The sequence below is a fragment of the Chinchilla lanigera genome, unplaced genomic scaffold, assembly GCF_000276665.1.
Source record: "Chinchilla lanigera isolate Chin_1 unplaced genomic scaffold, ChiLan1.0 scaffold00017, whole genome shotgun sequence".
Taxonomy (NCBI): domain Eukaryota; kingdom Metazoa; phylum Chordata; class Mammalia; order Rodentia; family Chinchillidae; genus Chinchilla; species Chinchilla lanigera.
In genome coordinates, this window is record NW_004955418.1 from 17,804,662 (window position 1) to 17,829,979 (window position 25,318).

Sequence of the window (25,318 nt, forward strand, 5' to 3'; positions counted from 1 at the left end):
AAAAAAAAAAAAAAAAAAAAAAAAAAAAAAAAAAAGGAGCAACACAAGAGAATGAATGATGACACATGCAGCGACACTGAAGCATCTCAAAAATATGGTTATAGGGAAATGAAGCTACATCAAAGTGTAAATTAAGACCCTATATACATTAACCTCTAAAAATGACAAATTTAATCAATCATGACAAGGGGGAAACCAGTGGCTGCCTGGTATTGATGGTCCAGAATTAAATGTACAGGACACAAGGAAACATTACAGGATGATGTGAATGTTACAGATCCTGATATAGTGAAGGTAAGATGGTTGAATAAATCTCTCCAAATTCACCCAAGGGTACACTTAAAATGGGTACACTTTATCATCTGTAAGTTGCAGTTCAGTAAAGGAGACAATACCCCCCCACTCCAACAAAGCATAGTAGCCACATTAGGCTATAGTTTACCTAATAGGAAGGCTGTAAAAAATATATAAAGATAAAATGGAAATAAATTATAATGGAAAGAAGAGGAATTCTAAAAACAGTAAAAATATAAACCCAAATAAAGCCTCTTTGATAATATAATACTTTAACAGCAACAATCTAAGAGTACTTCAAAACTGAAAACAAAAATCTCTCAGTTACTGTATTCTTTTTTATTTTGCTTGAGCTGGCCAAAAGAAATAAAATAGAAACTAGAACAGAGCACACCAGAATAACCTAAAGCAACACCATAAAACAGACTGTGTTCTATTCAAGACACAGACACTACTTGGGCAAAATGACTTACCTAGGAGATCAAAAAATAAATCACCTCAGCTCATTTTGATTAAACTTGTAAATGCAAGTAAATACAAAGAGGTATTCATGCAAACCAAAATCGTTTTCTCATTAACGAGTTTACCTTTTATGAGATTTCATCCTACCTTACAAGAGAATCACTTCGTTTATCAGCTCTAACAAGGAGGACAACTTTCCATCTGTGGAACGCTCCTGGAGCACCAGAGCGTTTCAGCTCCTCACGCCATCTTTTAGGTGCAGATTGCATTTGAGGTGAATAATGGGAGTCTTTTTCAATTTTATATCCCCATTCATAAGTTGTTTCATCAAGCCATCTGCCACTGTTGGCACTATGAATTATGTAGTCCTTAGTTAGTACCCATTTTCCTAGAAAGCGAATGAAGTATTCGTTACAAAAGAATTTTGGTCTTCATAATGATAATAAAGAACAAATACCAAATAAAAGTTGATCTTTTCCAACATGAGATTCTTACAGTACATCATGAAGTATGTTCATTTTTCTAAATTTTTGAGAGGCCTATAATCTCAATGAATATTATATATAACCTTTCCCATAACAAATAATTATAATTCTAAATGTTACCAAATGAAACAAATCTAAAGCTTTAAAATCTAAAATAAAAGGTATTACTTGAATTACTATGACTAATCTATTCACTTTTTTTGGTTAGATCGACATTCTTTCACCTATGCTAAAAACTTTGGCAATAATATTCCCAGAATTTCTTATACTTTGTCAAACACATTTACTGAGGTTAAAGAGGTTTTCAGAAAATATGACAACATTCTGCAGTTTCTTTATCTGAGGGTCAATACTCACTTAAACAGCAGGACAGGGTATGCTTTCATTTGTGGAGTTAACTTATCACTTTCTCCTTTAAAACACCAAAAACTTAAATGCTTTTGGTAATCAGTAGACTAATGATATGCCATGCCAATAATAGTCGAGAAAGATATAGGAGTATTAAGGGTGACAAAGTGAGAAAGGAATTTGTGCTTACAAAATTTTTTATCTCAGGATAATGTAAAAAATACATAAAATGCTTTCAGAAGAATACGAGGAAAAACTCATTTATACTGAGGCTAGGATATTTTTAACATGGAAGTGTTTTTTTCAAGGGTTGGAGAAAGGCAACTGACTTACCTGCAGCACAAGCTGCTAAAAACTTTTCACTTTTACATAAGCGTTCGGCTATAAGATGTGTACAGTTTTTGTATTTCTAGAAGGAAAAATTCACATGAAAAATGTTATAAAAGACTTCTTTAATAACAGATTTTTTTATTCTTACAATATCAAGAGCATTTTATCATTACTTAAACTCTTTTAACTATATCTTGAACACTTAAATAAGTTTCTATACTCACCTCACTCTTAATAAAAGTGCAATCTAGCTTTAAAAGCAATTTTCCCAGAGCTTCCTTTTCCTCCATCTTAAACCCTGTCATCTGGATGACATGCTTTGGGGCATTATCTTCCATCTAACATACACACAGAAGATAATAAGTTAAACATATTATTCACAGGGTTGACTTGTATTTGTTAACTGAGTGCTAAAACCAAAACTAAAGCTACTGAACATATATTAAAATACATACGTAAGGTTTAACTGTAAATATTGCAAAATTTACTTACATACAACACAAACTAGCTTTAAAAGTTACCTCTTCAAAATGAGACTTTAAATAAAGTGAAGTTTTTTTTTTCTGGTTTATTTTTATTTTTTTTGGTTTTTCTCTGGTACCGGGAAGTGAACTCACGACCTTGCGCTTACCAGGCAGGCGCTTTGCCGCTGAGCTAAATCGCCAGCCCCTTTTTCTGGTTTAAACATTGGAAGTTGGTATTACTACATTACTTGCCACTAAAACACACCAATGAATGAATATAATTCTTCAGAAAATGACAGACAACTGTGTAAATATTAGTGTAACAGTATTACCTTTGTTTTTAAAATACTGTTTTTTGCTTTGAGCTTTTGAAACAAATTTCTGTGCACAATGCAAACATCAAATTTTACACTAATTTTTAAAGTTTTGGACAGGTATTAAATATGTACAAACTACTGGAGAAGTTGACACAACCCATGAATCCTACAGCATTTACATCGAATAATTTGGTATAGTAGGGCACACTGTGATCCTCGATTCTATTCCTAATCTACGTTTCTAACTTTATTATGTATTCTTTTTTTGAGACAAGGTCTCACTATGTAGTTCAGGCTGGCCCTGTACTCACAGTGATCCTCCTGCCTCAGTCTCCTGATTGCTGGGATTACAGGCATGTACATCACGCCCAGCAACTTTGCTATATATTCATACATATTAAATTCATTACTCATAAGGAAGTCTATAAACGATCATGTTTTTTATGGAAGCCTACTTCATAGGGACCTTAATCCATATTTAAATGCAGTCTACAAAGTAGTGTTTTTGCAGTGACACATAACTCACAGCATTTCTAATTACAAAATAATTTTGTTTTTTTATATGAGCTTAGAACTCTAGATAGCATGTTAAGAGAAGCTCTTTCTTCTCTTTACAGTCAAGGAAAGCAGGGATGAAAGAAATCACAGTAATTTCCATTTCTCTAACAATTTTGTACAATACCTATAGATTCATATTCACCTCATACCATAATGGGCAGAGAAGTTGCTGTGACTGTGTTCAACATTCAAAGAAGCATGTATTTCTTCCAAGACAATTAAAAGTAAACTTCAAGAGTTGGGTGTGTAACACAGTGATAGGGTATCCTCAGTATACCCCGCAACAAAAAATAAAGTAAAATAAAGGCAAACTTCAAAAAGTGTAACTATGTAAGCCCAGGAATAATAGCTTACAATGGGTAAAGTGAAGAATGTATTTTCAAAGACCTATTAAAATACAGAGGCAGTAGCCCTCCATATCCATGGGTTCCATCTCTGTACCTACAACTATGTATAGACAATATTTGTTGGGGGGGGAGAAAACTGCATTTGTACTGAACACGTACACTTTTCTCTCTCACAAACCTATAATCCTAGCACTCAGCGAGGCTGAAAAAGGAAGATTCCAAGTTTGAGCCCAGCTTGGGCAACTTACTGGCTTAGTGAGATCCTGTCTCAAAATAAAAAATAAAAATAGGTCTAGGGATGCAGCTCAGTGCTAAGGCTCTGGGTTTAATCCTTAGTATTATAAAGACACAAACAAAAAACTCTATATACTGTTTATGTTGTATTTAGTATTTTAAGACATCTAAAGATGATTCAAAGTACACAGGAGGATGTGAATACGTTATACACAAATACTGCACTGTATATAAGGAACTTGAAAGTCCACAGATTTCAGGACCTGTGGGGGACCTGGAACCAAACCCACAGACACTGTGGGACAACTGTATGTACTTACATTAAATACGTATATACACACATGCATATGCTTAAAGGCTGAAATTTTAGGATTAAACCATCACTTAGAGCTAAAACAAATCTTCATTCCTAAGAGGAACTTCAGTTGAGCTGAAGCATTCCTGGTTTCCCTCTGCTCTACTGCACCTCGCTTTTGGAGAAGACACACTATGGTAGACATTAACCAATGCGCTTGCTGAGCCTGCCTGCACACAGCTCGTACTAATGCTTCGTCACATCAGAAGAGGTGTGGTAGCTGCCCTGTACACCTGGATCAGCAGACTGAGCCAGAGGCTATGGATTAAGAAGACTTTGAAGCCACATATCAAAGTCATCTTCAAGCCAACCTTTACTCAGTAAAAAGGGTGACATTTTGGTCTCAATATATGTGCTTTCTACATTTCTCAGTTGGCTCCAAAATGGACAAAATGGTGTAATGTTATTAACCCTCTAAAATCTTTAAAATCATATAGAGAACATGAATAATAAGACTCTTCCATGAAATAAATGTTTTTTAAAAAGCTACAAAGATTTGGTCTACCTGGTAGGAAATTATACAATGTACACAGTAGGCTTGTGTTTTATGAAAATGTGAATCATACATGTGAAATACTACTAGTAAATAAAGTATAAGCAGCTTTACACGTAGTGAACTTTTTACTACATTACTTAACCAATATTTCTAATCATTTACATGGCTTACATAACGCATTGAGCGAAAATACCCATTAACTTAGACTGGCAATATATAAAAACTTGACAAATATACTCTATTGAAAGAAATAGTAATGTATCTGATTCAGAACACATAAACACAGTAAGACACAGGGATTATACAGCATGTCCACAACAAGGGGAAAATGCTGCTTTCATTAATTCTACAGAATTATTTTAGTAAATCCTTTAGGAAATTTCTTTAGAAAATGGTAGATCCTTTTAGAAATACTGGAGAAGTGAAATTCAATATATTTGTGAATACCATCTTGGTATTATGCAGTAATTGTTTTTATAGTTCTCAAAGGCCACTGTTATCAGAGGAAACAAGAATTTCAAAAGAGGTATATATATATATCTTTCTTATTTCTTATTTTTTTTTATGTGGGTGATAGTTTAGAAAGCCATTTAGCAGGTTGCTTCAGGAAATGCTGCCAAAGAACAAAGTCTGAATGGCTTTAAAAACCTGAAATTTTCCCGTGGCTAAAGTACTGATGTAGTAAACACTACTGTTAGACAAAGTATAATGAAAGCAATAAAAAAACTGCTGTGTCATTATTATCAACAAATTTCACTTAAACTTTGTCCTTTACATTATTATGCTTCCCAAGAATTAAATATATATTATATACAAATACAAGGAAAAAATCTGTCATACTATATTCTTTTCCGATCAAATTAACAATAGTTATTTTAGAATTTGAATGCTTACTACTAACGAAGTAATACTTTACCATGTTTTTTGAGATAGGGTCTTGATATATATTACAGACTGGATTTGGACTATGTAGTCAGGCTGGCCTCAAACTTGCGGTGATTCTATTGCCTCAGTCTCCTCAGTGGTGGGATTATGGGGGTGGGCCAACACACCCAGCTAATATATTTGATTTGATGTATAAATTAGTAAATTATTGGAGTTTACTGGCATCAGTATATAAAGAATTTTTCTACTTAAACCATATTGTTTTTATAAGGCAAGTTACCATGGAAATAATCTCCTGTAATATATGTCAACACAAGACCTCACAATAAAATGGAAAATAGGACCAACCTTGGATAAAAAGCAGAAATCGGGAAAGCCTTTTTAAAGCAGTTTCTTTCTTTAGTAATGTTTAAATATGAAACTGAAACTAATGCAGAGGAAAAGGAAGTAAGAAACACAACTCAGAAAAACAGGATGTCCAGATCCAAATTTAATACAAATATGGGTGAATTTCAAAACAAGTCAGAATACAGGACATTTATTGACAGTTTATCAGGAAAAGAAAATGGGCTATTGCTTAACCTTTCACAGAATGTGCACACTGCTGTTAGTACAAAATAGCAGTCTTTTAAAGAACAAATTCTATTAAACTAATCTAGTAGCATTCTATAATACTATTATCTGTTTGAAGCAACCGAGTTTATATTACAAGTAGGAATATTTTTTAACATTACATCATATGATAAACCAATGACCCAGACCACAAACGAATCCATATAGTTACATGGGACAACTCCTAATTCTACATAGGAAAAGACACAGATATATATATATATAAGTACATGCACTGGTTTACCTATATTTATAAAATTACTGGTTTGATAGCTGTTCCTGACCCTGTAGGTTAAGAACATAATAAACAATAGCTTGACATGCCAATGAACTCAAAGGTAACACTATAAATGTCTCCTTACCATATATCAATAACCCAGATAATAAGAAATCCTTAAACGCTTATATAGGTTCTAAGGCATGCAGAAGAGATAACTTCTAGAAATGTTCTAATACAAAAAGGAATGCAAGTATACCAGAATATAATTCTACCAGTGGGAAGCTTAAGAACTTTCTAGACCGTATTTGGAGGGAGACGATCTTTCCAGCAACCACAGACAATACTATCCTAACACAAAAAAGGGGGAGGAAAAAAGGAAAGCAACTATTTTTTGACCATTAAATGTTTTTATCATTTGTCAAAAAGTTCAAAGTTATATACAATATTCCTAGAATGCTCCACTATATTAACATGTTTAAACTTCAAGATAATTTTTAAAAATGTACTTACCTTCGACTACATAACACACATAACTAAAGAAATAGTGACTGTGACCAGAGCTGGCCTTCATGCAGAGCATGCAGCTGTCTCTGTGGTGTGGACTTTCCTAAAATAATCTCTACATGAGCCCATCCCCGATGCCTGAAATTCCTTTGCATTTGCAGCAGCCAAAAAAGCAACTAAACCTAAAGCGCATACTACAGTAATTACGGACATTTTTATTACACACTTCTTTTCAAGGTCTTTGAATTCTTTATAATACTTAGCCGGAACATGATTGAAGACTGTGACAACTAGTTAGAATATGCTGAAAGGGAACTCTGGGCAAAGTAGAGAAGGGAACACAGACAAGAATATAAAAGTCTTGCTTGGGAAGCAGGAAGAGAAGAGTGTAACAGTTGGGTGAAAGAGCAGGATTGCAAGTTAAGGGCTAGCCTGGACTACAGAGCAAGCCCCTGTCTCAAAAAGCAAACAAATGGAATTTTAAAAACATAAAGCTTATTTTTATCTTTCAATTTCCTTCCTTTCTCCTTCCCCCATCTCTCTTTTACTTTTGGGGGAACAGTACTGGGGACTGAAGCAGGGCCCTCCAGACTAAGCTATGCTTCTAGCCCTTATTTTATTTTTAACACAAGGTCTCCTTAAGTTGCCGCACTGCCTGCGCTGAGCAAGAACTTGGAAATTCCCTGCCTCAGCCTCTCACATGCTGGGATTACAGGCACATGCCATCACACCCGGTTGTCCTTCAATTTCAATTAATACATACATATTACAGAAAAATGGAAAAATACTATTAAGTATAGAAAGATTAAAATCTTCCCTAATTTCCCTCACTTTGTAACACCACAACTGGGGGCGGGAACTGACCCCTGTGGTGGATTAACTAAAGGTCAACTTGTACCTTCTGGCTGAACTCAATCAGTGTGATGCAGGGAGTGGAGGGCCAGGGATCCAACCTGAGTATAGTCGCCAACAGTGTAAAAAGACAACTGGAGGGGAAGAAGGGGTGCTGTTGATTCTTCTGGAGAAGTCTGTCACACCGGTATTCCTGATAGGAACTCAGTTGTTCTTACTGTCGGAGGAGCTCGGGTTCTTGCTATCACTGAGAATGACTGCGGTTCTTTTCAGGCGAACCCTGGTCCTTAACTAAAGCATTGCTTCCTGACTCTAGTGCAGATCCCTCAGCCTGCTGGCACAGATCATTCCACTAGCACAGACTCTCCAGCTTCCACCACTGACCCTTGGGCTTTCCCAGTGCAAATCCTTAATACAGACTTGCATGAGACATTGTTGTGGGCTCTAGGTCTTCAGCTGGACTCCTCCAGGACACTGCCATGCAACCTAGGCCCTCAGGTAGATTCTTTGGGTCTCTAGTGTATGGACAGATCTCCTGTACTTTTCTGCACTTGACTTTTTGCGTGAATATTATAAAATAATCCTATAATGTGTCCTATATTAAATCTATTCCCTTGCAAATCCTGACTACAACTATCAAGTTTTACATACAACAACATTTACATATTATTGTAGTTCTGTTATAATTTTTATGGAAAATTAAACAGTAAGCATTTTCCCAATCCACTTAATAGTTCTTCATGGTTTTAAAGCAACATGATGAAAACTGAGGTGGTTTCTCATTTTTCATTGGGGGGACGTTGAGACATAGTTTTACTTAGTAAGTCAGGCTGGCTTTGTACTCACTATGTAGCCCAGAATGGCCTCTACCTCACAGCAATCCTCCTGCCTCAGCCTACCCAGTGCTGGGATTATAGGTGTGAGCCACTACACTGCACTTTGATTTTCACTGTCATACTAGGCAGTTCTGATTTTTAAACCTGCTATAGCAATAAAAGAAAATCACATGCAGGTCTGATTTATTTCACTTATGAGTATGGTCTCTAGTTGCATCCATTTACCTGTAAAAGCCTCGAGTTTATTCTTCTTTGTAGCTGAGTAATACTTCATTGTATAAAAATACATCTTTTTATCCATTCCTCGGTTGATGGGCATTTAGGTTGTTTCCAAGGTTTACCTATGACAAATTGCACTGCTATAAACATGGGTGCACGTACATGGCTGTGGTATGATGTTCTCAATTTATCTGGAAAAATACCCAGAAGGGAATAGTTGGGTCAAATGGGACCTCTACTCCTATTTTTTTTCAGGAATCTGCACACTCATTTCCACAGTGGTTGTACCAGTCTACACTCCCACCAACAGGGGAGAAAGGTTCCTTTCTCCCCACAGCCCATTGAGCATTTGTTACTGGTTGATTTCTTAACGACAGCCATTCTTTCCTGGGTGGGATGGCATCTCAGAATTGTTTTAATTTGCGTTTCTTGAATGACCAGTGATGTTAAACAGTTTTTCATGTATTTATTTGCCATTTCTATTTCTTCATCTGAGCTGTATTCATCTCCGATGCCCATTTTTGGATTGGGTCGTTGAATTTTGGGGGCCTGATTTTTAATTCTTCCTATGTTCCAGATAGAAGTCCTTTGTCTGAGGGACAGTTGGCTAAAATTTTTTCCCAATTCATGGGTTGTCTTTTCACTCTGTTGGTAATTTCTTTTGATGCGCAAAAAACTTTTCAATAAGATGAGATCCTGGTTGTTGATTCTTTGAAGCATTTCCTGTGGTTTGGTTTTTGTTTATGAACTCTCTGCCCACCCCTATGGTGTCAAGATTTCTACCTACTTTCTCTTCCAGTACATTTCGTGTTTCTGTTTTAATATTTAGATCTTTGATCCATTTTGACTTTCGTTTAGTGCACAGCAATAGACATTGATCTAGTTTTAGTCTTCAGCTTGTGGAAAGCCATAAATCAGACCTACATGTGTAAACATCTGATTGTCTCTCTAATGTAAAAAAACTGAAAGAGTAAATAAAATCGGAAAGGTACAGCAGACATTGCAAAAGGGAAAGAAACTGCTCAAAAGGAAAGAACAACTGGGATGAGGGAAAGGAGAAAAGAAAGAAAAAAGAAAAAAAAATATACACACACACATAAGATAGCTAAGATAATTGTACTACTAGTTTCTGTTGGTTTATTGAGAAGAACAGTTAGTGCTTAATTTTTTTGATCAATTTTGCATACCTATATCTGGTAATCTGAGCAACTACTTTGAAGATAACAATATGCAATATAATAACCACTGTTGACTCCTATCATCTTGTTTTGAAATTCTGTATTGTTTTTTAATGTTTTTATTCTATTAAAAAAATCACTTGAAACTCCTCTCTTCCGTGAAACTCTCCTCTTCTGTGAAAGCATATACCAAGCCTTGAATACAATCAGTACTGTTGCTTTGAATTAAGAGCTGGAAAGATTTTCAGAGTTCATCCACAACATTTAATTGCAGTAGTAAACAAATCCCTGTTAAAATCGAAAAGGGTCACAGTACTGATCTACTTGTTTTGGTTTTTATTTTAAAGAGAGTAGTAAAAGAAAAAGAAAAAGGAACAATGGAAGCATACCAACATTGCAAATATAAACAAAACAAAGCAAGAACATTAAATGTGATACAGAGTTTCAAAACAAAATGATAGGAATTAACAGTGGTTCTGCAGTACAGTACTGAAAAAGGTAGAAACTTGTCATAGAGCTAATACTAGGTGAGTAGTTTGATTCTGTTTTTTTTTTTTGGTACTGGGAACCGAACTCACCACTTTGAGTTTGCCAGGCAGGCACTGTGCCACTGAGCTAAATCCGCAGCCCCAGTAGTTTGATTCTGACTGCTATACTTTTGGCAAGATTTTAGGAATTCTGGTCCCTCTTGGCCTAGAAGTCAAATCAGTACTTAATTTCATTCAGGTGGTCTTTGGAATCTGTTTAAGAAAAGATGCAGTGTCTACTTCTTGCCCCATTCTTTAAAGATATCAAATAAATTAATTATTTGATAGCGGTCTCCAGTGATGAGGCTTGAGAGACTGTCAAGACCAGTAAGACAGCAGAGCAGTCATCAGTGCCTTCAACGGTAAATTTAGGGAGGAAATGGAGGACTAGCAGCAAACTGACCACGGTGGGGAAGAAATGAGGGATCAAGGAAACATATGGGGGCTATGCTGTCTATCTGATACTGTATAGGGAACAGGCTAGACTGAGAGTTTTTTCTTTTTTTCTTTCTTTCTTTTTAATACAGGATGTTGCTTAATAGTTCAGTCTGGCCTTGAGTTTGCAGCGATTCTCCTGCCTCAGCCTCCCAAATGCTTGTATTACAGGTGTACGCCATTATGCCCAGCTGAAAAGATGTTAAGGAAGCAAACTGGACAGGAAGTAACAGGTTCAAGAGGAAAAGAGTGGATGAAAAATAGATATTGTATTAGTCACCAAATCTCTTTTAGTGTCCTAGCAATTCTGGATTACCTCACAGAAAGCATAAGTCTAAGGCTGAATGGATTTGTAGAAGCTGGATTTCTAAATTTGTAGAAGCTGGATTTAATTATTATTGCGGCGCTTCTGTGGTCTACACATTTCATACCATATATCAGTTCATTTCCCTCTTCACAATGTGTTACTTATTCTTACACAGAAGACAACATTGGGAAATTTGAAGATTAAGAAAGTAACTAAAGGATATATAACTAGGAAAACAGTGAAACCAAAATTCAAAGATAAGCCTATTTCTGCAAAAATGATACACCTTTTCTACAATACCAACCTGACTTAAATTTCAGGATTTAGTCTAGAACGCCTAACCATATTATAACTGTCAAAGCAATCTATTTCCAGGTAGTACAAGAAAAAGGTACACTGGATGAAAGGAACCCACTACAAGAGTGGAAACATACTTAGGTCAGCAACATCAAAAATATTTAAGCATTATAATTATTTTCAAAAAAACTACCAATGTCTAAATTTTCAATACGTTTCTAGGAACAATCCAAAGAGTGTTACAGTATATTTTTTCTTACGGAAAACAGAGGCTACTAATTTTCCTCTCAAAACAGATTTGGGGTCAATTAATAATTGGAGTAATGCATGTGGGCTTCTTTTGTTTCTTATGAAAAAATATGAAAACAGTATGTTTTTAATTTCAAAGTAATTCTGCTGGAAAGTAAAAACTAAGTGAATTCTAAGGATGTTTTACTTTAAGGAGTGCTATGTCCTTATTCGGTGTGAAACAGCGCCTAAGACATTTACAATATGTATTTTCCATGAGCATAAAGAATCAATTAGAAGAGTTACCTTACAGGTAATGTTCCACTTCGGTTCTATTTTTTGAGAAAGAGGGTTCTTCATTTCCTTTAGGTTTTATTCAGTTTCCATAGAATTTATTTTATTTAAAACCATTTAAAGGGAAAAGATTATCTTAGAATATAATCAAGATACACTAATGAAAATGTTATGTAGTTAATAAAGATATACAATTGGTTTTCTAAAAAACAGTGTTTTAGGGGTATTGGTGAAACCTGTGGATACCTGGAATAAAATCTTAAAGAGTTCTTAATTTTTTTTTTTTTTTTTCGGTGTTTTTTGAGACAAGGTCTTGCAACGCAGTTCAGGCTGGCCTTGAGCTCACTTTGGAGCCCAAGTTGGTCTCGAACTCACAAGATCCTCCCGCCTCAGCCTCCTGAGTGCTGGGATTATGGGCATGCGCCAAGATGCCCAGCCGAGTTCTTCATTTTGATTATGAAAAGTAACAGCATTTTGACTCCCCTTCCAAAGACTCACATTCTACATGCTTTCCGCTTTAAGGAAGCAAGAAAATTTTAAGTTACATAACTGAACTTCAAGGAGGTCATAATGCATTAAGAAAATGTTAACTTGGGAAACAAATCTAAAGTAGGTTTGTTTACCTTGCTGCAGGCGGTCTCTACAATACAATGCACATAAACATTCAAGGTACTGAACAAACCGGCACATTCAACTACAATACCTTTGACTTAGAAATAATCAAATTTCCTCTCCTATACAACTCCAAGCTAAACTGTGAATCGAACACCTGTAATATACGTTAGACAAACTTTCCAGGAACACGAACATCCAGCACATCAGCATATTTCTAGGAACCGAGGCACAACAGACTAACATGAACCAAAACGTCTGTCAGGTGCAATGTCAGTCACACTCACACTCAGGTGAAACTTTCCTTTCCCATGTGTCAACAGGAATGTTTTTTAAGAGGACTGCCAATCACACGTCAAATAAATACATAAAAAAGCGAGGTTGGGGCGTACAAAACGAAGCACCAGCTAACTTCAGGGTCAAATACTGATAGGGAGTGTTAAAGAAAATCAGTTTTTTTGTCAGTAATTCTTCTGAGGCTTTGGAACTGAAAAACTCTGCAGATAAACATTTAGCACGGTCCCCAGCCTTCAGGCAGCAGAGCTGTAATCCCCAGGAACACAGTCTCTGCCTTGAGGGAACACGTATGTGTGCAAGTTTGTATTTAAGGGCCGATGTGGCCCTAGAGATACGCTCATGGGCATTTTTTTTTTTAAACAAAAATTTTTACTGGAGCAAAAGGAACGAAATGGTTTTCTTCGTCCCAGGAAGGCAGGCCTGGGGGATCCCCGCCACCTTCCCCGACGCCAACTCCGGGACAGCGGCCAGGACTCCGGGAAGAGGGCGAGGCGCCGCCGCCGCCGGCTCCATGGAAACCAGGGACGCGGGCCGCCGGCGCCCTCCGCGGAGCGGAAGCGAGGGAGCGGCTCGGCGCCCGCTCTGCGACCATGGCCCACCCGCGCTGGCTCCGAGCGCAGCGAGCCGGGAAGGTGGGAAGGGAGGCGGCCTGAGGGAACGCGACAACCAGGTGTCCCCGCCGCCCGCCCCAGTCCCTTCCTAGTCGGGGACGGCAGAAACTTCGCGGGCACGGCCTGGGGGAAAAGGAGCCCCACACTGTCTTCCGAGCTGCGGCCCTTTACCTTCCTGGCCGAAGGGCCTCTGCTGCTTCCCTCCGGTGGCGGCAGCGGCGGCGAAAGGCGCGACGACTGCCGCAGCAACTCTCGCCGATTCACTAATCCGGGCTCTGGGAAATAATTTCCCGCCGCGCGCTCGGCCGCCCCGGAAGCACTTGTACCGCTTCCGGGTGGTTGTCAGCGACGCTCTGGAGCCGTCGCCAGGGTGTCCCGAAACGGTGCAGGGCTTCAGTCTGGCCCGGCGGGTCCGGCTCCAGCTGGACCTGAGCCGGCGGTGGGAGACCGGTAAGTGGTTTTTCTGGGTTGACTTCTGGGCCTGGAATTTCCGGCCAGTTGAGGCTCAGTGCGGCATTTTGGCCGGACCGAGAAGTGAGGCGCCGAGGGTTGAACCCGGAGTCCCCATCCAGGCCCGTGACTCTTGACCTTTCTTGTGGCTGGAGAAGGCCCTCGGATCTCGTCCTACCGGCTTCTGCACTCGCAGTATCTGTGCTAACTTGGGACTCGATCTTGGGTCCCCAAGGGTACCTGGGCGAGGCCGAAGACACGGTGTACCGCCCCTGGGTTTGCGCATGATCAAAGAGCCTCCCGTTGGCAAGGTTTGGTCACCTCCGAGTCTCAAGAGCAGCTTTCCAATCCTTTTCCCGAGTGTTGTTCCGTAGTTCTGGAGGGCCGGGCTGGGAGGCGGCACTCGGCTGAAAAGGACCTTTCCTAACACTGGGTGGGGTGTGGGGAGGTCCTTCCTCAGTTGGAATTGATTGAACGATTCTGCTGTAGTCTGAATTAAGTGACGCAAGTGGGCAATTTTTCCGTGACTGCTATGAACTAATGAGATAATGGTAACCTTATAATTTCACGCTTAGGATTTATTTACTTACTTATTTATTTTTGCGGTACAAGGGGTCGAACTCACGACCTTGCTCTTGCCAGGCAGGCGCTTATGCCACTGAGCTAAATCCCTAGCTCCATGCTTACGATTTAAATGCACCTTTTACCTTCCGAAAGTACTTTGACAGAGGAAGACTCGCGCTTTGGTCCAGGTTTCTCAATGATTCAGAATTTTGGTTGGCGGCTTAAGGTAGCCAGAATAGTTGTAAAGAGAAATCGCTTCTGACAAAGGTGTAAGGTGAAGAAAGGGGCTCATTTATTCAGAGAGTTGAAATATGTGATGTAGTAACTTTGGCGACTTCTCTAGTTCTTGGGTAATACAGTTTCTCCTGGGAAGTAGTTCTCACTCACCACCTACCCTCACATGAAAGGCAACTGATAGGTTTTCTTAAAACAGCCTATTCCAAAAAAGAGATCTAGGTACTTTTCTAACATAAAGTAAGGCCCCTGAAGCATCAGGCAGGTTTCTTACTACTTTCTGAGAGTCGTGCAACATACTTAGGATAACACATTGATCTTTCTAACCTCCTGGTTGGTTAATCATCCAACAAACTTTTATAATATTCTATCTAAATATTGCCATTTTTAATCATATGTTTTTTATTTTTCCATTTGAAAATTCTTTCAGGGAGATGACATGTTATTTCTTATAGCAACTACTTTTTAGACAAGGATTTTTTTTTTAGCCCTGTTCATGATTTGTGATTCAGATCAACCACTTTTACATATCACAGTTATCTATTATCAGCCATTTATGTTCTTCATTTTATTTAGTTCTTTAAGTCTTTTTTTTTTTTTTTTTTGGCGGTACTGGGGATTGAACTCATGACCTTGCACTTGTCAGGCAGGCACTTATGCCACTGAGCTATATCCTCAGCCCTTTATTTAGTTCTTGATTAAAGAAGAAAACAAAGAAAAATTGTTTATTTTGTGGTCATTTTATACTGAGACTTAAAGAGGTTGTAATTTCTCACACATTGTGCAAATTAGAGGCACAATTGAGATTTGAATCCAGTCTACCTGACTATAACTGTTTGCTCTTTTTACAACAATCTATACTTACTCTCATAAATTAACCTTACAGAATCATTCTTTTTACTCTCAGACAAAATTGGATAAATAGTATGTCACATTTAGAAGTCACTGTAAAGCAAAACTTGAAGATAAAGGAATTTAAGGAATGTATTCATCATTGTTAAGATTTGTGTCTAGATGTGCCCCCAAAGCCTCCTGCAGTCATGTTGGAGTTTGCCTTTCCCAGGTGGCTAAATCTAGAGTTTGTGATTAATTCATGGTCCAGTGCTAAGATTAAGGGTGTGAGTGCTACACTCATCCTAGGGCGGGTAGCCTGCATACACTATAAGGGACAGAAAGAGGCGTGTTCCTTCTTTCTTTCCCTTGCTTGCTTTTGCTGTCTTCAGCTGCTATGAACTGTTGCCTTCTGCCATGTGCCACCCTGCCTTGGAGCCAGCTGATTATGGACTGAAACCTGTACAGACTGTGAGCTAAATAAACCTTTCCCCCTTTAACTTTGGGTGTCTGGTGTTTTCTCTCAACAATGAGAGAAACATAATTAAGACAGTCATCACAGAGAATAATGTAATTTTCACATGTAAATAATGTCATTTACATGTGAAGAATGTAATTTCTTCATTTATTATTGGCCACTTTGCATACTACCTCAAATGCCTGTAATTTACATGAACATAAAACTAGGGAGCAAGAGATATGGAGACCAATAACACTGGTGACTCAGGGTCCAGAATGTCAGCTGTCTTCAAAAGCAGCTTTTTGCATACACATTTCTATGTATGTGTGTGTAGTGTGTGTGTGCGTGGAGAGTGATTGAATCAGCACAAATTCATGTTTTGGAAGGAATTATCTGATTGTTGGCAGACCTGTTCAGCTTTGCTGTAGCTTGCAAGCAGATTATAATTATTATACATTTTAAAGTACCATGTTAATCCTGCCCATTCTAATATCTTATATAGATAACTAGCAATAGCCTAATTTTAATGCATTTACTAAAATCGAATCAAAACAACCAATACTAGAAATAACATTGAATTTAAAGAATATCTTGTTCTCCAGAAAGACACACTATATATGTACAATTAATCTCAAATACTGACATATATTGATTACATTCCATTGACTTAATTATGTACTTGCTTTTGCATATCCCATAGGAAAATCTCAAAGATATTTTGCTTTTTGTCAAGTTTTGGGGCTTATGAAGGTTCAGATTATATCTGTTTTTTCAGCATCTAACACTGCTATGTAGTAGGAGCTCAATAAACATTTGTTGGGTGAATATTCATTTTAAAAGTGTTACTTGTCTACCAAAAAGTGTTTGTGCATGTATTGTTCTAAAAGGACTTGGCACATAAATAAGTGAACGCTTATCTATTATTACTCACATTGACCCTTCATTGTAAGGTCTGCTTCATAGTCATCCATAAGAGAAGGGTGGTATCCTGCAAAGAAGGCTGAACTGAGACAGGAGCTCAGAGACTATCTAATATTTATTGAGTGCTTACTTTGCAGTGTACAGTGTAATGTGTAGTCCTCGCAGCACTATGGGGTATTATTATCTTCCTTTTGAAAGTTGAAAAAACTAAGGCAAAGCTTAAGCTTTGTAATTTTGGCCTAGTTTACACAGTCATTAAATACCAAGCTGTGATTTGAACAATTTCATCTGACTCCAAAGGCCTTATCTTAATCATATTATTACCCTGTCTCCAGTTGGATTTCACTCCTAGCTCAGCTACTAAATGTGTGTGAAAGACAATATATTTGTCTTCTATAATTTAGCGGTCAGATTAGATAATCTCAAAGGTCCCTTCCACCTCTACAATCCTGATTTTGCTCTTCTTCTAAGTATTATGTAGCAGGTTGAGTGTACTAGAAAGCCTTCAAGTGGCGCATCCATGTGTCTGTCTTCTTCACTGGTCAACACACAATCATGTTTTTGTAATGGAAAGAACAGACCAGAGTTTGATCAAATTCATTTTTCACTTTTACCAGCCTGGAACATTAATAAGTCACAGAACCTTTTTGAGATTGTGTTTTCATATGTAAAATAGATACTCAGGACTGCTTTGAGACTTAAGTGAGTTGATTTATACAAAGCTCAAACATGTTGACTAACACAGTTGCTGTTAAGTAAATATAGACCTTCTTCCTCAATCTTGTGTGAACAAAAGATGGGTAGATATAAAGATACTTCATGAATTAGACAAGGGTAAAGAATCTTAACACTTATAGTCACCTAAGAGAGATAAAGTCTCACACATAAGTAGTTAATTTTTTAAGGTGCAATTAACAAACATTGTTGATCGCAAATTATAGAGGAATATAGGGAAAAGTGTTGCTTTTGGGAGTGCAGGTGAGGAAGTGAAGAAGGTATATGGAGAACTATTTCTACTTCTAGTTCTCTGTTTATATAAGATATTGGAATGGGCAGGATTAACATGGTACTTTAAAGTGTATAATAATTATCGTCTGCCTTGGAAGCACAGATGAGGGAGTGAAGAAGGGTGTTGTGTATTGGCCTTCAAGGATGGTGAAGATTTTGGCAGGATATCACAAAAGAGAATTCGTCACCTTGTCACTGGATATGTCAAATGGGAAAGGCTAATAATAAAGCTAAGGTAGGACAAGCTGTACATACCTGTGTGTATGTGTTGAAGATGTTAGGCTTTCTCAATAAACAGGATGAGGTGGAGGTGGAATTGGAGTTTGTTTTCTTTGTTTTGGAAGAAGCATCTGTTTGTTACAGACATTTGAAGAGCATACAAATAATCCAAAAAAGAAAATGAAATGAAAATTTGCCATAATCTCACCACTCAGGAATACTTATTCATCATATTTCTCTACATTCTTACAGACTTGTTTGTATCTTTTTAAATAAAAATATTCTAATACTATACCTCTTGTGACCTCCTTTTCCCCCATGTGTTATACTGTGAATTTTTTCATATTGATAAACTTGCTTCTACAAAATATTTTCAGGACTTTTATGTAGTGTTCAGTTTTATGAATGCATTATAACTTTCTAGTTGACATCCTGGTGTCAAATAATGGTACAAGAAAAGCTGTTATAAAATAGTTTGACATATATATATATTTCCATGTTGTAAGTTATAGGATACATGATAATCTGTTGGTCATACGCATGCAATATTTTTGATATACACTGACAAATTATTTTTAACAAATATATATATGTATATATATATTTAAACAAATTTTTGATACCAGGAATCGAACTCAAGATCCTCCACTTGCCAGGTAGGCGTTGTGCTGCTGAGCTATATCCTCAGCCCAACAAACATATTTAAAGTTGATACAAAATTCAGAAGATATGAAGGTGCATATAATGAGACAGTATCCCCTTCCCCCCTTTTGCCTTCCTTTGTACAGCTAGTTCAAGCAGTACCTTGTATGAATTTGTAAAAGGCTACTCTTTCTGGAAGGCATTCTTTCCTCTACAGTGACAGACATGCTGGACACATAGCTGGGCACCAGAGTATAGGCTGGATTTCAGCAATACTTATGCCCTGCTTTGGGTATTTGTACACATGGCAAAACTTGCATAACCCACAAGGTTGCCCAGGCAATAATGCTTTCTTTCCAGAGCCACCCAGTGTGACCGGTTTCTTTTGAATCCTTAAAAATATGAATTGCCTTCATCAGATCTTGGCTCCAGATAGGCATCGTTCATCCCATCCCCATCTATTTAGGTGAATGTATGTGGGTATATGTTTAGGTATGTAAGATCTTGGCAAATGACTGTGTTTCTGTAGAGAGCATTGGATCACAAAAAGAAAGGTGAATCAAACAAGATTAAGGAGGGTGCAGTCACCCATCTTGAAATGCTCACCTTTATCTTAGTGTCTCTTAACCTCTTAAGCCCTTCAGTGGGCTGACAGAAACAACCCGTAAGCACGCTGCGTTTGGTAGTGAGGCGGGAAGGTTCACTGAGTAGCAGCCTTCCATCCTTTCTGGGATCACACAGGCATTCTGCCATCAGCACGTCAACACGCTCATTAATCATACCTCAGACTTCACAAGTAATATTGACGTAGCCATTTTATTGTGTTTACTTTCTAAAACCTAACAAAGCCAAATACAGATTTTGTCCAAATACGGAGACCAAAAATAAACTTTAGTGCATCTCTGGAAGCATCTATCTCATAAAAAGATTTAGTAAATACTAATAGAAGCTAGAAAGAAAATTGTCATTTTGATAAATTAGGTTAATACAGTATAATGTAGACAACTGAATTCACTGGGGGACTGGGTGTGAACTCAAACTTAGGAATTTAAATAATTACGATTTTGAAGAAGTTACTAAATTCTTTGTTTTTTTTTTTTGTTGTTTGGTTTTTTTTGTTGTTGTTGTTTTTGTTTTTGTTTTTCTCCGGTACCGGGAACCGAACTCACGACCTTGCGCTTGCCAGGCAGGCACTTTGCCGCTGAGCTAAATCCCCAGCCCCAAAGTTACTAAATTCTTAAAGCAACAATTTCCATAGGTTTACTAGAAGTAAATGTGATGATGTGTGCTAGGACTATAGGTGTGCACCACCACATCTGGCTGAGACATATGTTTTTAATCTAACTTCTTATAATTTAGAATACAATTTTGTTAGAGGAACAGTTAAGGGATCAAAATGTATGTTCTAAAAAGGAGTTAAAATTGCAAAGCAATTGATTTTAACATTAGGAGTTAAACACAGGCTGCTGCTTACATTTTGGAATTTAACCCGAACATAAAACATTAATCCAAAATAAAAATCAATCTCAAATAGCCTGAATAATGTTAATATTCATAATTGAAATATTAGCTGAAATATGAGTATCTATTTGCCTATTGAAAATAACTCTGTGGCTAAAAAGATCAAAATTGTTAGTTTTACAAAGTTTTCATACTTTCTTGTTTTTATTTTATTTTTGCCTTTTTAAACCATTTTTATTAGTATATGTTTGGAGTACATAATCTTGCCTTTGTTTTTTTGATACTGGGAGTCGAACTCAGGACCTTGGGGTCTTGCTACGTAGTTTGGCCTGGCTTTGAAGTATCAGGCTGGCATCAAACGCACAGTAATCCACCTGCCCAGCCTCTCTGGTGCTGGGATTACAGGCATGTACTACTAATACATGGTACCCTTACTTTATAAAACTTCAGCCGACTAAATTTTTTTTCACTTTCAACTTTGCAGGTTTTGTGTATAATCACATAATAATGCATTTCTTTACATTTTTTAAATACATGATTCTCCCCTTCTCTAGCATATATTCATACTTGCCCTCAGAAATGCCCAAGGGCAGTATAGTTTCTCAAAAGTGAGCTAGTCTGGCCTCTGTGCTTCCAGCTTTGACTGAGACAGAGTTTGGACTTGGTTGTACGTGGAGCCCTCTTAGGCTCCATTTCTGTGTTGCTGTCTTTAACTTGGTATCCTTAGGGACTACCTATGCTCATTCTTATAACTAACCTTCCTTATCATCTTTCCGGGCTTTCTCACTTATCTAACTCAACAATTCTCAAAATTTGGTTTCAGGAAGTCTTTATTCTCTTAAAAATTCCAGAGTACCTCAAAGAATTTTTATTGATGTAAATATATCTTCTTACATTTATGGTATTATAAATTAAAAATAAGTATTTATAATTTGTTCCAACAATAAACCGTGACATGTTCATGTAAACAGAATTTTAAAAAATAAGTATTTTCCAAAACAAAAATTTTACTGAAATAGTGGTTGTTTTTTTTTTAATATTTTGCAAATGTCTGGCATAATGGAAGTGAGCTGAATTCCAGATCTCATTTGCATTCAGTGTATTGTCATATGCTGTTTTGAAATAAGTAAACAAAATATAACCTTACACTTAGATATAGCTGAAAAAGAAGGAAGTACTTTAATGGCCTTTAGATTAGTGTGGATATTCTTCGTTGACCCTATAGTAAAATTTAAAAGTGGTAGTTGCCTGAAGGTTAGCTGCAGTGTAGAGTATGAAACCACATCAGTTTACTTTTTCTACTTTGTTACTTTGAAATCCTTTGGTCTGGGTTGTATTTTGAATGGATCTTTTACAAACATACGATTCTGTTACTGATCTTTTGGGAAGTAATAGGAATTGATTCATTGAAGTATGCGATCTTCCAAATCTTAATACATCTTAGTGTTTGGGTATGTGTGTTATGTAATATTTTAAAAACCCATTTGTTAAGATTATCATGAATCTTAGCAGAAAAATTTCGAGGTATGGGGATCCTTTCCATCTGGCAATACATAGGTTTTCTAGAATTCTAATTTTTTGCTTTGCAAGCTCAGGTTTGGAACTCGTGGCAGTCTTCCTACTTCAACTTCCCAATTGCTGAGATTTCAGACATGCACCTCCACACCTAGTTTTAATACTACTTAATAAAATTTACTTTGTCTAATATTAATATGGCAACCCTAACTGTATTATAATTATTGTTTGCATGGCATATAATTCTGTTATTTTACTTATAAACTTTCTTACGTCTTTGTAAAATGTAACTTCTATAGAGGTTGCAACTTGCTTTTTTACTAGCATGACAAGTTTGCCTTTGACCCAGGTATTTAGATGATTCACGTTTAGTGTATTTAACAGTTTGATTGAGTTTACATTTTCCATTTCATTGTATATCATTCCTGTCTTTTCTGTTCCTTTGTTCTTCCTTGACTTACTTCTTTTGTCTTAAACAAGTATTTTTAGTGTAGACACATTCTAGTTCTGTGTTAGCCTTGTAAAACACTAGCAGCAAATAATCTCTATTTCATCTTGTTTTGAAGGGAATAGCTTTACTTTGCCTTTAGTTAAAGGGCAGTTATTCTGGATATAGGATATTTTGTTGGCAGTTTTTCTTTCACTTTGAATTTCTTATTCCACTGATTTCTGGCTACCGTTGTTTTTGAGAATGTTGCATCTGAGACATTAGCTATTTACCATATTGATCTTCACCTTAGCAATTATTCACACTGATACTGACCTGTCAGTGAGAAGCTTTTTTTTCTGACTGCTTTTAAAATTTTGTCTTTTGGTAGTTTGGTTATATCTAGATGTGGGTCTGTTTATCTCTCTTGAGCTTCTTCAATGTATGGATTAATGTTTATTATCAAGTCTGGAGTGTTTTTGTCTCCTGTTTTTTCAAATATTCTTCTGTCGCTTTATTTTTGTCCTCTCATCCTGTTGTACGTTTTGTTATGGTTTTGATTATGGATAACATACTCATCCATTTTAAATTACTAATTTTTTCTTCAGTCTACTTGAGCATACTAAGCCCTTCCAGGGAATTTTTTCTTTTCCTACAATTTTCTTTGGGATTTAATTTTTTTTCTGTTTCTTTATTGATAATCTCTATTTTTCATTTATTGTTCTTATTTACATGTGGTCATCTTTAGTTCTTGAGACAATTTTTTTTTTGTTTTTTGGTCTTTTTGGAACAAGGCTTCCTTATGCAGTTCAGGTTGACCTTGAACTAACTTTGTAGCCCAGGCTGGCCTGAAACTTGCAGCAGTCCTCTTGCCTCAGCCTCCCAAGTGCTGGGAATACAGGTGTGCACCACCATGCCTGGCTTGAGACACATTTTATTAAATCTAACATTTGAGATACTCAAAATTCCTATTGACTGCTTATTCTCCTATTTCTTTGCATGCCTCATAATTTCTTATTGAAAAGTAAACATTTTAGGTCACATATTGTAGCAACTTTGGATTCTACCTCTCTCTCTCTTTCTAAAAGTTTTTGTTGTTGTTGCTTATTGGTTTGTTTTCGGAAGTGATTTCTATGAGTTAAATTGATGAAATGTATCTCCTTTATGATATTTGACCACTGATATCTGTTGGTTTTGAAAAATTCTTTTGTTTTACATTTGAGTTGCTTTAGTCAACTTTCCTGTTGCTGGGACACAATACCAAATACCTATAAGTTAAAGGAAGAAAGGTTTAATTTACCTTGCAGTTCTAGGGGATTCAGTCCATAGTCTTCAGGCTTCAAAGCAAGAGTATCCTGATGGTTGAGTGGAGCTGCTTAATTCATGGTGGCTGGGAAGCAGAGCAGCAGCACCAGAGAAGAAGGGGTGAGGGACCAGACATAGACCCCAAGACCATGCCTCTGTGACCCACCCTGGCACAAGAAGAAATGTGCTTCACCACCCCCTGATGGATCCCAGAACCAGTCAAGTGGACATAATCAAGCTTAGTCATCACAAATGATGTGATATGGTTGGACAGTGGTTGTCCTTGAATACTCTATTTTGTATATCCTGAGCGCATGTTATCATTCAGCCTCAGTGTTGGCAGGCATGGGAAATTAGCTTTGTATGTCTCTGGTTCTGCGTTGTGCATACCTTTAATCTCAGCCGAAAATATGCTGGTCCCAATTTGGACTGTGACCTTGGACTCATAGCACTGAGAACTCTATGTTTGCCCACTTCCAAGACCATTACTTCCATTAACAACCGGAGTGACCCTATTTTCACCATTGCAGAGAAGTTTCTGTCCGTCTTACTTTTCCCTAAATTGGAGGAACTTGTGTACAGATTGAACTGTGGTTGATGGTGACAAGAGCATCCCCAGGCTAGAATGCAACAGAATCCTACTGTGCTTACCTAGAAGTTAATAGTTTTTTAAAAATATAAAACATTTCCTGAATTTTTATATTCACATGTCTATTTCTGAACTGTTGGTCACTTTTGCCTAGCTCTATAGTTTTCTTTTTGGGAAAAAATATTTGTAAATCATACTCAGTCCTAGCTGGAAGTCCTACTTATGGTCTTGTTTTATGCATGCAATTTTTCTGTGTCTCAGTTCTTTTAGAGCAGAAAATGTGCTCTATTATTTGATTTGTTTGTTTTATTTGGGTTAATTTTTGTTTAATCTTAGTCTCAAATTTGATTTTTTTCTTCAAATGTTGAGTGGTCCTTAGCTGTGTATTCATATTAGAAAACAGAATGCCAAAAGCTGTATGGGAACTGTATTTGGATGGTACTTATTTTTCTTTTAGTTATATTTTCAATTCTATTTGAATTCCAAGTACAATTTAAAATTCTTTTTTCCCGATTTTTCTGTTTTTATTAGTACATGTTTGCAACACATCCTGATTACATTCCTTGTGGGAAGTTGGTACATGTATATAATACATCTCAATTCATTTGAATGACACTGATTTTATTGGTACAGTAAATACAGAACCAACAGTATGTAGAAGTCAGCTGCAGGCCAGATTATTTAGAGGGGACACCCCTACCCTACTACCTTTTCTAGTTCTCTGGACAGTTAATTTATTTCTTTACGCACAATACTTCTCCTATTTATTTATTTACTCTACCAGTCAGCTATTTGACCATAGTCAAGGGAAAAAAAAGGTATTTGCGTATACAAAAAGGTAGGGAAGGGAGATAATAGTTTCTTGGACAAACTTCAACAAATTGGTTTTCAGTTTTTTTTTTTATTTTAAAGAGTAAAAGAAGGATAACATAATAATAGGGGGGACTTACCAAATTACAAAATGCTAGGAAATTATCAATGGTTATTGTTTTACATATTGCTATCTACAAAATAGTTTCTCAGGAAAACAAATAGACAAATAATAGTGAGTTAGAGACAAAAGAGGTAGGAGATTATCAAGAGTTGTT

General features: G+C 36.9%; 2 protein-coding genes across 12 annotated transcripts in view; one reads left to right on the forward strand and one right to left on the reverse strand.

The window, feature by feature from the left end:
• The window catches only part of Slf1 (SMC5-SMC6 complex localization factor 1), a 61,943-nt gene extending 48,052 nt beyond the window's left edge, over positions 1-13,891 (reverse strand). Inside the window, exons 1-5 of one of the 4 annotated variants that reach the window (XM_005382260.2) lie at positions 13,776-13,891; positions 5,924-6,002; positions 2,144-2,257; positions 1,923-1,998; positions 904-1,144 (exon numbers count right to left, since the gene is read on the reverse strand). In XM_005382260.2, the coding sequence (XP_005382317.1) occupies positions 904-1,144; positions 1,923-1,998; positions 2,144-2,257 (431 nt within the window). In that variant the 5' untranslated portion in view covers positions 5,924-6,002; positions 13,776-13,891. Of the gene's footprint in view, positions 1-903; positions 1,145-1,922; positions 1,999-2,143; positions 2,258-5,923; positions 6,003-6,917; positions 7,003-8,824; positions 8,857-13,775 lie in introns of those variants that run through there. The other 3 variants (XM_005382259.2, XM_013512986.1, XM_005382261.2) reach the window with 3 other exon arrangements.
• An 88-nt stretch (positions 13,892-13,979) lies between these two features.
• Positions 13,980-25,318, forward strand: part of Kiaa0825 (KIAA0825 ortholog) — a 384,762-nt gene continuing 373,423 nt past the window's right edge. For all 8 annotated transcript variants that reach the window (XM_005382250.2, XM_013512985.1, XM_005382255.2 and 5 more), the window contains exon 1: positions 13,980-14,054. The gene's annotated coding sequence lies outside the window, so the exon portion shown is untranslated. The remainder of the gene's footprint in view (positions 14,055-25,318) is intronic.